The sequence below is a fragment of the Schistocerca cancellata genome, chromosome 1 (genome assembly GCF_023864275.1).
Source record: "Schistocerca cancellata isolate TAMUIC-IGC-003103 chromosome 1, iqSchCanc2.1, whole genome shotgun sequence".
Classification (NCBI taxonomy): Eukaryota; Metazoa; Arthropoda; class Insecta; order Orthoptera; family Acrididae; genus Schistocerca; species Schistocerca cancellata.
Window position 1 is genome coordinate 824222991 of NC_064626.1, and position 13354 is coordinate 824236344.

The following is a 13354-nucleotide window of genomic DNA, read 5'->3' on the forward strand; positions in this document are numbered from 1 at the left end:
TAAAACAATCTCATCTTCCTTCTGTGCATTCCGTTTCCTGTCCTTTCATCATGATTTCTCTAATTTTTCACAGTACATCGAAAATAGCTACTATTTTCATCATTGTCAGGCACGCACAGAAAACTTTTACTATTCTACACACTAGTAATGAACAGTGCATAATGGGCAGAAACAACTGAACTTGTGACTTTACAGTGGTGCCGAAACTGCGCGCGATGGGCAGTAAACTATGACGCACGTAGCAAGCGGCTCACTCCGTCCCGTCTGAGGGTTCTCATTCGGCTCTGTGTAAAACAGGGGTGTCCAGCCAGCATCCCATGGGCCCCATTAGACCCAAAGCAACCATCTATCACACGACTGAGAAAAAAAAATTCCATATAATTCCTTTTACGTAAAGGTACGATAAATTGAATGTTTTCAATCTGAAACTCCTGCCACACAATGCTATTGTCATTGGTCCATACTGTTTTTTTTTTCCTTCTTTTTTTCTCAGCAGTTGTCGTTGGTAGTGTAAAGTATTATACAGTATTATGCGCGGCCCAAATATACTCGTCTTCTTCCAATGTGTCGCAGGTCAGCTAAAAGGTTGGGCACCCCTGTTGTAAAACGACTAGCAGCGATTCACATAACAAGCTACGCGACTGCTACAGTGAGTCGAAAACGAAGCTCTGCGCTGCTAGTGTGGAAGGACGCGTAAGTCCAGTGTAGAGCAGATCGCTTCAGCTGAGATGTGAATCACACGCCTCCCGACAAACCGACCTAACAATTTGTGAGCGAGTACGCGCTAAGAATATCATCGTAAACGCACCGACATTAATAATGAGTTCCGCCCCGTGTCGTCAGTATGAGGCTGAGAGGCATGACGTGTTGTGTTCTGTGTTGCAGGACCAGCTGCAAGGTGTGCAGCAGCAGCTGCAGACGGCGAGCAACCCAGCGCTGCAGTCGGCGCTGTTCATACAGCAGGAGCAGCTGCTGTCCATGCTGCAGGTGAGGCTCGCTGTCTCTCTGTCTGCCGTGGCGCGCGTGCACACACACGCACGCGCGCACACACACACACACACACACACACACACACACACTAGCCTAGCACGATGCCGTCGGTCTAGTCCAAGGAGATTACCAATGACTACCTCCTACCTTGAATTGCGTAAGACATGTAAATAGGATGGATTCTTGCAGGTATTGGGTTCTCTTTGTCTTGCGGCAGACTAATCTTAGAATATGAGATAGAGGAGAGAATGAAATGCATCCCAGTAGTTCGAATAGAATAGCTTTGCGACTGACAGACCCCCTCCCGCGGGAGGTTCGAGTCCTCCCTCGGGCATGGGTGTGTGTGTTGTTCTTAGCATAGGTTCGTTTAAGTAGTGTGTAAGTCTAGGGACCGATGACCTCAGCAGTGTGGTCCCTTGGGAATTCACACACATTTGAACATTTGACTGACAGACAGCAGTGGTAGGGAGTGGTGCAGCGGGCTCTCTGTGCACGACGGGTATTATTAATGAAGTTTTAATGATCACCTTGAAAAAAACAAGCTCACCATGAAACTTGTAGATGGTGTAGGTACTTCACTACATGCTTACTCTTGCACAGACCGCATTTTTCGAAACGATGGGTGACTTGGCGGAGACTCTACGCTACAACCGATTAAACCATTTGACCGTGCGGTCGCATGTCTGAAGATTTCGCAAGCAAGGCTGTCGATTCCAAACAGAAATGGGGAAACGTACACAACTCGCTGTCGAAATAGCAGTTACAGCAAAAAGTGGTTCAAATGGCTCTGAACACTATGGGACTTAACTTCTGAGGTCATCATTCCCCTAGAACTTAGAACTACTTAAACCTAACTAACCTAAGGGCATCACACACATCCATGCCCGAGGCAACATTCGAACCTGCGACCGTAGCGGTCGCGCGGTTCCAGGCTGTAGCGCCTAGAACCGCTCGGCCACTCGGGCCGGCGCAGTTACAGCACACTCAACTACTATAGTATGAGGTTATTAATGAATAAAACGAGTAAATTTGTTACTGAGCTTCCACGGAAATAAATGTTAACATTGAATAACTTAACTGCTTGAAATAAACTTCGGTAAGTTTGAAATAATACAGTCGTTAATCCAACTGGACAAACATACTGCAAAACCAGTTGATTAAAGCAGTGTTGTACATAATCAACAACTGCGCGTCGAAGCCGTTATAAAATTTTGTATCGTGCCTACTGAAACAGATATTCCCTGCAATTATTGAATTTAGAATGCATGAATCACTCTGCTCAATGATTTTGACAGAACATTCTTAATACAGTAAAGAATTAGATCTCTGAAGAAAGAAGAAAATATTACCAGTTACCATGATTACTGTAATGTATTTTTGTTTCTTAGACTACTTGGTTCATTTTTCGGTTTCTTACACAAGATGTGATCACTGTCGACGTAAATCAAGTATTAGCCACAGTTAAATTGCTTCTCAAGATATCCTCAGAGATATAGGTGTTCGCAAACATTCATAACTCACATTCGGCAAGGACATACACTACTGGCCATTAAAATTGCTACACCAAGAAGAAATGCAGATGATAAACGGGTATTCATTGGACAAATATATTATACTAGGACTGACACGTGATTACATTTTCACGCAATTTGGGTGCATAGATCCTGCCAAATCTGTACCCAGAACAACCACCTCTGGCCGTAATAACAGCCTTGATACTCCTGGGCATTGAGTCAAACAGAGCTTGGATGGCGTGTACAGGTACAGCTGCCCATGCAGCTTCAACACGATGCCACAGTTCATCAAGAGTAGTGACTGGCGTATTGTGACGAGCCAGTTGCTCGGCCACCATTGACCAGACGTTTTCAATTGGTGAGAGATCTGGAGAATGTGCTCGCCAGGCAGCAGTCGAACATTTTCTGTATCCAGAAAGGCCTGTACAGGACTTGCAACGTGCACTCGTGCATTATCCTGCTGAAATGTAGGGCTTTACAGGGATCGAATGAAGGGTAGAGCCACTGGTCGTAACCCATCTAAAATGTAACGTCCACTGTTCAAAGTACCGTGAATGCGAACAAGAGGTGACCGAGACGTGTGACCAATGGCACCCCATACCATCACGCCGGGTGATACGCCAGTATGGTGATGACGAATACACGCTTCCAATGTGCGTTTACCGCTATGTCGCCAAACACGGATGCGACCATCATGATGCTGTAAACAGAACCTGGATTCATCCGAAAAAATGACATTTTGCCATTCGTGCACCCAGGTTCGTCACTGAGTACACCATCGAAGGCGCTCCTGTCTGTGATGAAGCGTCAAGGGTAACCGCAGCCATGGTCTCCGAGCTGATAGTCAATGCTGCTGCAAACGTCGTCGAACTGTTCGTGCAGATGGTTGTTGTCTTGCCAACGTCCCCATCTGTTGACTCAGGGATCGAGGCGTAACTGCACGATCCGTTACAACCACGCGGATTATATGCCTGTCATCTCGACTGCTAGTGATGCGAGGCCGTTGGAATCCAACACGGCGTTCCGTATTACCCTCCCGAACCCGCCGATTCCACATTCTGCTATCAGTCATTGGATCTCGACCAACGCGAGCAGCAATGTCGCGATACGATAAACCGCAATCGCGATAGGCTACAATCCGACCTTTATCAAAGTCGGAAACGTGATGGTAGGCATTTCTCCTCCTTGCACGAGGCATCACAACAATGTTTCACCAGGCAACGACGGTCAACTGCTGTTTGTATATGAGAAATCGGTTGGAAACTTTCCTCATGTCAGCACGTTGTAGGTGTCGCCACCGGCGCCAACCTTGTGTGACTGCTCTGAGAAGCTAATCATTTGCGTATCACAGCATCTTCTTCCTGTCGGTTAAATTTCGCGTCTGTAGCACGTCGTCTTCGTGGTGTAGCGATTTTAATGGCCTGTGGTGTAATAAGGAAATTCCTTAACACAGTGTTATTACAACTGACATTTCTTAAATTTCATAAATTCGTTACTATATCTGTTATTATTATTATTATTATTATTATTGCCGTAAATACTACTCACGTAATATTGCTAGTAGAGTTGCGCTGTACCAAAACTACGGTTCGGTAGTTTTGGTACACTACATAAATGACGTAGTAAATGGTAGAATTATCGGTACTATTGCTAACACTGATGGGAAACGAAACATAAATGAATATGTGATAAAGAATCTGGGAGCCGACGACTTGTATTTATTTGATTGATTGTTTTCACATTATTCGAACCGCACATCATTCAGTGTTAGTCAACTGCGTATTTTCTATCCTTACAAAATATAAACTGCATTTCATAAGTAATAAAAATTAACTGCTCGCCTAACTTCTGTGCTTTTATGTAACTAAAGCAATTACTTTTGATGGAAGTACAGTTAACATCCACAAATACACACATATATACATTGATATTTTAAGCACTATAATGTGTTTCATCATCATCAAAGGCAAGAGTTTCCCGTTGTTGAGGAATGCGAAATTAGTTTCTGGACAACAGAAACATGTACACTATCTGATGAAAAGTATCCGGACACTTGGCTGAAAATGACTTACAAGTTTGTGGCGCCCTCCATTGGTAATGCTGTAACTCAATATGGTGTTGGCACACCCTTAGCCTTGATGACAGTTTCACTCTCGGAGGCACACGTTCAGTTCGGTGCTGGAAGCTTTCTTGGGAAATGGCAGCCCATTCTTCACGGAGTGCTGCACTGAGGGGAGGTATCGTTGTCGGTCGGTGAGGCCTGGCACGAAGTCAGCGTTCCAAAACGTCCCAAAGGTGTTCTATAGGATTCAGGTCAGGACTCTGTGCGGGCCAGTCCATTAAAGGGTTGTTATTGTCGTGTAATCACTCGGCCACATGCCGTGGATTATAAACAGGTGCTCGATCGTGTTGAAAGATGCAATCGCCATCCCCGAATTGCTCTTCGACAGTGGGAAGCAAGAAGATACTTAAAACATCAGTGTAGGCCTGTGCTTTGATAGTGCAACGCAAAACAATAAGGGGTACAAGCCCCCTCCATGAAAAACACGAACACACAAGAACAACACCGCCTCCGAATTTTACTGTTGGCACTACACACGCTGGTAGATAATGATCAGCGGGTTTGCGACATACCCACACGCCTCCGTCGTATCGCGACGTTATGTACCGTGATTCATCACTCCACCAACGTTTTTCCACTGTTCAATCGTCCAATGTTTACGCTCCTTACACCAAGCGAGGCATCGTTTGGCATTTATTGGCGTGATGTGTAACTTGTGAGGAGCCGCTGGACCATGAAATCCAAGTTTGTTCACCTCCCGCCTAAGTGTCATAGTACTTACTCTGGATGTTGAAGCAATTTGGAATTTCTGTGTGATAGTCTGGGTAGATGTCTACCTATTACTCATTACGACCCTCTTCAACTGTCGGCGGTCTCTGTCAGTCATCAGATGAGATCGGCCTGTACGCTTTTGTACTGTACGTGTCCCTTAACGTTTCCACTTCACTATCACATCGGAAACAGTGGACCTAGGGATGTTTCGGAGTGTGGAAATCTCACGTAGAGACGCATGACACAAGTGACACCCAATCATCTGACCACGTTCGAAGTCCGTGTGTTCCGCGGAGCGTCCCATTCTGCACTCTCACGATGTCTAAAGACTGCTGAGGTCGCTTATATTAAGTACCTGGCAGTAAGCGGCAGCATAATACACCTAATATGAAAAAATATTTTTTTGTGGGTGTCCGGATACTTTTGATCACCTAGTGTATATAATTTCTAGGAAGTATTGAAGCGATGTTTGATATTGTTTTGTTTTGCGGTTTTTTTTTAATTTCAGCTTTTTGTTGAGGAATTGGGTTTTCTAGACAAATCTTATTGTTTTCTTTATTTTTGCCACAACGTCCCGCTGTTTCACGTTACAAATCAACAATTTAGAATATAACCTGAGTTAATTTCAGTTTTGATATGAATACTGTTAACTTTTATGTAACAGACAAGAGGATAAGTATGTATAACAAAAGTGTTCTGTAGCCTACTATGCACTTTACATATTCTCTCTCGGTTTCTAAATACTTCACCGCTTCCGGTTTTTAGGGAACTCTAGTACGAGACTGATCGCATATGTAAAGAAAGCGATCGTTAAGAGGTAACGCCCGATAGGTATGAAAAAAACCTAATGCACAGCTAATGTGGGTACGACCTGCTAGGAAAGTTACAGTAGTCTACGCTTGCTTAGGATAGTATACGGTAGCCTAAGGTAGTTTTATGACACCTAATATTAATTGTCTACCCTTTCACCATATTTGAACTAGTGATAGACTCGATCTCGCTCGAAACATTTTACTGGTGAATAATGCGTTGTTCTTTAGTACGTATTACAGGTAGCACACCAGAGACTACGTCAGCAGTACATAAATAAGTTGACGGTTGTGGTCTTGGTGTCCTCAGGCGACGCAGCGGGAGCAGCAGGAGCTGCAGGTGCGGCTGCAGGCGCAGCTGAGCGGCGCGCCGCCTCTGCAGGAGCAGCAGCAGCAGCAGCAGCAGCCGTTGCCTCTGCCTCTGCCGCTGCCGCCGCCGGTGCCTATAGAGCTGCCGGACCAGTTGCAGCAGGTACGTAACCAGTCACAGCAGCGCATTTCGCTGCAAGGCAAACAGATGTCACCAGCGTGTTCTTGAAGTTGTTCCTTATTCAGCTCCAGTAACATGTGTGGGGGCCTGTAACAAGCTAGTAGCAAATTACAGTAAGTCACCTCAAGTCAAATGAATATAGCCTATGATGCATACGATCTCCGAGAGGTAGCCAAAGTTTTAATTATCAAATCGAAAACGATCTTTGTTTGTTGTTAGAAATTCACGTGCAAGATAACTTGGCCGCTGCACAGAAATGTATTCCTATTCTGATCGCTGTTCCGAAGGGGGCCTGCCTCAGTTTTTTGCTGCCTAATGAGCAGCGTGCTTCGGTCGTCACAAACGAAAGATTCTCTGAGCGCTTCATCGCACTGTGGTAATGGAGAAGCACGAACGCCGGTTGCTCTGCAATCTTCCTCAAACGAAAAAAAGATTCTCATTTCATAGCCTACTTACGCAACTTCATGATGAACTACCTGTAATTTCGTTAATGATCGTAGTTATCATGATATTTCTACATTAACTCTCGCATTACAAAGGGAGGAGGGGTACTTTATGCCAAACTTCTGAAAATATTTTAATCTAGTCAGTTACTTCGTATTTTAGAATTTTGAAAAAAAAATTTTTTGCTTTTAGTGAATTCTTCTACCAAATTCCATAAATGTTTTAAATTTTTCGGTCGAACTTAACCCAAAAATTTAAATCTCACTAGCAGATGTCACTTTTCCCAGAGAATGTCGTATTCTACATCTACATCTACATGACTACTCAGCAATTCACATTTAAGTGCTTGGCAGGGGGTTCATCGAACCACAATCATACTATCTCCCTACCATTCCACTCCCGAACAGCGCGCGGGAAAAACGAACACCTAAACCTTTCTGTTCCAGCTCTGATTTCTCTTATTTTATTTTGATGATCATTCCTACCTATGTAGGTTGGGCTCAACAAAATATTTTCGCATTCGGAAGTGAAAGTTAGTGACTGAAATTTCGTAAATAGATCTCGCCGCGACGAAAAACGTCTTTGCTTTAATAACTTCCATCCCAATTCGCGTATCATATCTGCCACACTCTCTCCCCTATTACGTGATAATACAAAACGAGCTGCCCTTTCTTGCAGCCTTTCGATGTCCTCCGTCAATCCCACCTGGTAAGGATCCCACACCGCGCAGCAATATTCTAACAGAGGACGAACGATTGTAGTGTAAGCTGTCTCTTTAGTGGACTTGTTGCATCTTCCAAGTGTCCTGCCAATGAAACGCAACCTTTGGCTCGCCTTCCCCACAATATTATCTATGTGGTCTTTCCAACTGAAGTTGTTCGTAATTTTAACACCCAGGTACTTAGTTGAATTGACAGCCTTGAGAATTGTACTATTTATCGAGTAATCGAATTCCAACGGATTTCTTTTGGACCTCATGTGGATCACCTCACACTTTTCGTTATTTAGCGTCAACTGCCACCTGCCACACCATACACAAATCTTTTCTAAATCGCTTTGCAACTGATACTGGTCTTCGGATGACCTTACTAGACGGTAAATTACAGCATCATCTGCGAACAACCTAAGAGAACTGCTCAGATTGTCACCCAGGTCATTTATATAGATCAGGAACAGCAGAGGTCCCAGGACGACTCCCTGGAGAACACCTGATATCACTTCAGTTTTACTCGATGATTTGCCGTCTATTACTACGAACTGCGACCATCCTGACAGGAAATCACGAATCCAGTCGCACAACTGAGACGATACCCCATAGGCCCGCAGCTTGATTAGAAGTCGCTTGCGAGGAATGGTGTCAAAAGCTTTCCGGAAATCTAGAAATACAGAATCAACTTGAGATCCCTTGTCGATAGCGGCCATTACTTCGTGCGAATAAAGAGCTAGCTGCGTTGCACAAGAATGATGTTTTCTGAAACCATGCTGATTACGTATCAATAGATCGTTCCCTTAGAGGTGATTCATAATGTTTGAATACAGTATATGTTCCAAAACCCTACTGCAAACCGACGTCAATGATATAGGTCTGTAGTTCGATGGATTACTCCTACTACCCTTCTTAAACACTGGTGCGACCTGCGCAATTTTCCAATCTGTAGGTACAGATCTATCGGTGAGCGAGCGGTTGTATATGATTGCTAAGTAGGGAGCTATTGTATCAGCGTAATCTGAAAGGAACCTAATCGGTATACAATCTGGACCTGAAGACTTGCCCGTCAAGCGATTTGAGTTGTTTCGCAACCCCTAAGGTATCTACTTCTAAGAAACTCACGCTAGCAGCTGTTCGTGTTTCAAATTCTGGAATATTCCATTCGTCTTCCCTGGTGAAGGAATTTCGGAAAACTACGTTCAGGGCCTTACTTACATATTAGTAGCTCTGTAAAAAGTGTGTTGAGAGTAAAAGTCAACAATAATGAACGAAAATTGGTTTCTTTAAATGTTTTGTGTTGGTTGTGAAACCGGTAGTACAGATTATTAAAAGTGGACTGATATTGCTAAAACGTATTTTCAGGTTCTGAATCCTACATACACACTGTTTTAACCGCCCCCGCCCGCCTTGGTTGCGTGCATTATTGAAAATGTCTTGGTATTGCTAGGGGTTAAGTAAGCTACTGCTTGGAAATCGAATATTTTGCAAACAAAATTAGGGTTTACAATGAGCTTCTGTTTGCTATATGTTAGGCCATGCAGTGCTGCACAGAAAATTTAGCTAATATATCGAATTTTTCTTTGAAACGTGAGATAAGATCTATAGCAATTTCCATTTTCAATGATCACAAATGACACTGTGAACATGAAAAACTCATAACATCTCTAACATCTCACAAATGTTTCAAGACATCAAAATGACTTTTTGGTAATCGTAGCAGGAAAACAGTATTTTGCCATATAGCTACCATGTGAACTTTCTTATGTACTGCGATAGATGAATAACTACAGATGTTTTCGATGAAATGATGAAATTATTTTAGGGTCGTCATCATGATCTACTGACCCGACTTGTCCTGAATCGTTTGTCTAGTAGTAGTTTCAAAATTCTATCTCAATTGCAAGTGCATTAGCATGTTAGTGAGGTGATATTCTTTAATGTGTTTTTGCCACAGTAGCTAATTTTAACATGACAACAAAAGAAAGAAAATATGGTTTACAATTCAGGCGAAAATTAAGACTCCTTCTGTTGCAATTCCAGCGTAATCCTATAACCCACTGTGTTCTTAAAAACAAACGGTTGGCTTGTAGAATTATTGATCGTCCCGGCATAACGTGTTAATATTATTCTTCGCAGGTTCACTAGTTGTAGCTTACAAGTTCTGCTTGTCAGCAGGCTTAAGCTGTTGCGCTATACCTCTCCTACAGTGCTGGCCACTGGCCACTAGCAACACAACCCCCACCACTAACGTTGTCCCCTTCCCTACTATATCGTCTGCGCAGGTAGGGACCAAGTTATTCTGTTTGCACTCCACACGTCTGCTGTCCATGTGCTCAATGACATTGTTGGGCCACGGTGTCACGGCACGCCACTAAATGCGCCAAAGCAAAATGGGGCAACAGACTAATTAAGTAGAGTACAGTGCGGAAATTAATTTCCTGCATCTGAAAGGGAGCAATAGCTGAGGCATAGTTGGTGGAAGCGGACGACAATCAAACATCAACATGTGAACAGTGGTTCTTATAACGTTGTCTGAGACCAGCGGAGAAGTGCCAGACGATTACTCTGTGAGGAACCTAATATCGCAAGATAAATGGAAGCCCAAGTGCTAGAAGACCACCAAATCAACACCGAGGTGATAGTGGTAATGGTGAAACTGAGTCACTCAACAGTTTACAAAATCTTACACCAGAAAAAAAACAGTGAATCGAGGCAGCAGCAGAAATAATGTAAATGTTTCAAGCCAGTCCAGGTGACTTCTGTAAGAGATTAATTCCCATGGACAACTGTTGAGTCTATCTCTACGTTTCCGAGACAAAGGAGCAAAGCGAGCAGTGAAAACATGTCGATTCGCCACAGCCGAATAAAGTGATAAGCCTACCATTGTCATGCAAGATGTTGCAGTTTTTGGGGGTACCATGGTATAGTGCTAACAGATTATGCTCGTAAGGGGCAAACTGTCGTAGGATGAAACTACCGATAACTACTGGGGCTATCAAATTTGGTCTCATGTCCCGTATTTCATCACATGGCACTCAGTGATTTGTTCCTAATTCCTCGGATGAAGAAATCATTGCGTGATACTCATTTGCAGAGTGACGAGCAGGTGATATTTGAGGTGGGCCGTTCTCTGAACAGCCGAAATGCTGACTTTCAAACAAGGTCTGTACCAAGTCATCCATCTCTGGGGAAAATGTGTGACATTGAAGGGTGAACGTGTAGTGAAGAACCAACACCACCACCAACTTCCATAGTCCCAGCTTGATTATTTTTTCGATTTCCTAATTCAAACTTTATGACTACCTCTCGTATACAGGGTGTCCCATTTATCCTGACCGCTCTAATTAACTCTTTGTCCAGGTGCAAATTACAAAATGTTTCAAGCAAATTTTCTTTAGTCGTCAGGGGGACATCAATCAGCATGATTGCCTTCGTTTCAGCTTTGTTTTTTACAAATATATGAACAGCGGTATGACTTTTTTAAAATTGCACCCTGCATTTTTTATTCCGTAATTTATTTCCTCTCCTAAGGCCAATTCAAAAATGTATCACAGTGTACCATTCACTGAAACACAACGTTATTAATTACATAACACTGACTTTAAGCCCGGGATCACAAACTCGTCCATTTGCTGGAGTTGTCAGAAAACAAATGAAAACCAAGTAAAAACATAACACAAAATTGACTTTCACTCTCCTGTACCATTTCCCAGGAGTAGACCATTCAAATGTGCTCAAAGTGGTGACCCTGGACACCGAAACACTGGTACACTCGTTGAATGAAAGAATTATTTACTGTTTCCAGTGTTGCCTGCTGAAGAGAATTACAAGCAAGCACGATACGTTCCTGCATGTCCTATGGAGTTGTTCGAATATCGTGATGGACAACGTCTTTAATGCATCACCAAAGAAAAAAGTCCAGAGGATTTAAATCGGGAGACCTAGCAGGCCAAGTAACTGTTCCCCCTCGACCAATCCATCTGGCAGGATACCTTCGGTTCAGAACTAGACGTGCACGCAAGGCATTATGTGCTGGACATCCATCGTGTTGACAACACATAAGCATTCTGGTTCTTAGCCGCACTTCATCCAGAAGAGGAGGAAGAATTCATCGAAGAAGTTGGCACACGCTGTGCCGTTTAGATTACCATTAATGGAATAAGGGCCAATAATTGTAGTTCCAAGCATCCCACACCAGTCGTTAACTCTCCAATGACGCTGATGTTTCACCTGTCTAAGCCATCGTGGATTGTCGCTGGACCAATATTGCATGTTCCTCGTATTTAGCTGTCCTTTGTTTGAGAGGGAACATTCATCGGTAAATAGAACATTGGAGAAGAGGTTCGGGTTGGGGAGGATTTGCTGCTGCGCCCAGTGATAGAACTGTACACGATTCTGGAAATCATTCCCATGCAATTCTTGATGTATGCGTACATGGTAAGGATGGAACCGATGACGTGTAAGAATACGATGTACACTGGTCTTAAATCTCGTGTTCAAGCTGTCGTGTGCTCACATGCGGATTCATAGCAACGGAAGCGGGATCAGTAACTTCGGCAGCTTCGTCTGTGCGAGTGCTACGACAACTGCGTTGTCGTGGGTTGGAACTTCCCGTTTCCTGAAGCGTCTCAACAAGACGAGAAAACATCCGTCGGCAAGGTGGGTTCTTTTCAGGATATCGCTCTCTGTACAGTTCCGCTGCTTGCTTAGCATTTCGCCTACCTTCAATAACAACAACAACAACAATAAAAGTTATGTCTGTGCAGTTTGTAGGAAGGACAGCCTTTACTGTATGCCTACTCTACACAACAGTATTTAAAAGGACTAAACTACTGTACTAAATGTACCCGTACATAAGAAAATAGTATTGCAATTACTGTCCTGCTAACTTACATTCCCCATAGATGAATAGCGTTTCTACTTTCTCTTCGTTAGTGTACATTCTGCTCACACAACTCTTGAACTGACGATTGTTGACGGAATGAGAGTGTGCATTCTACTTATGTTTACATTTGTCCTCTGTCAACTTCAGCTCGTGGTTGTATTCCATTACCCCACTAAGCGCTGGCAGCGTCAACGTCAATGTTGTGTTATGTAATTAATAACGTTGTGTTTCAGTGAATGGTACAATGTGATACATTTTTGAATAGGTCTTTAGGAGAGGAAATGAATTACCGAATAAATAGTACAGGGTGCTATTTAAAAGAGTCATACCGCTGTTCATATCTTTGTAAAAAATAAAGCTACAGCGAAGGCAATCATGCTGATTGATGTCCTCCTGACGGCTAAAGAACATTTGCTTGAAACATTTTGTAATTTGCATCTGGACAAACAGTTATTTAGGATGGTCAAGATAAATGAGACACCCTGTATAGTATCCGTTCTCTGTTGGATCAAGGTCATAAATAAGGCATCTTGATTCCAAGCAAAAAAAAATCATGTAACTCGTAATAACATTGGAGTTAATGCAATTACACACGTCTCAGCCGTATCCTATGTACACTCATGCTCATAAATTAAGGATAAAGCTGATACATGGTGAAACAACGCTCTGGTGGGCGGTTT

At 43.2% G+C, this 13354-nt stretch overlaps 1 protein-coding gene across 1 annotated transcript in view; it reads left to right on the forward strand.

Annotated features, from left to right (window-relative positions):
- LOC126188476 (peroxidase-like) overlaps positions 1-13354 on the forward strand; it is a 181742-nt gene that overhangs the window by 47707 nt on the left and 120681 nt on the right. The window contains exons 2-3 of the mRNA XM_049930083.1: positions 886-987; positions 6457-6618. Of these exons, the coding sequence (XP_049786040.1) occupies positions 886-987; positions 6457-6618 (264 nt within the window). The remainder of the gene's footprint in view (positions 1-885; positions 988-6456; positions 6619-13354) is intronic.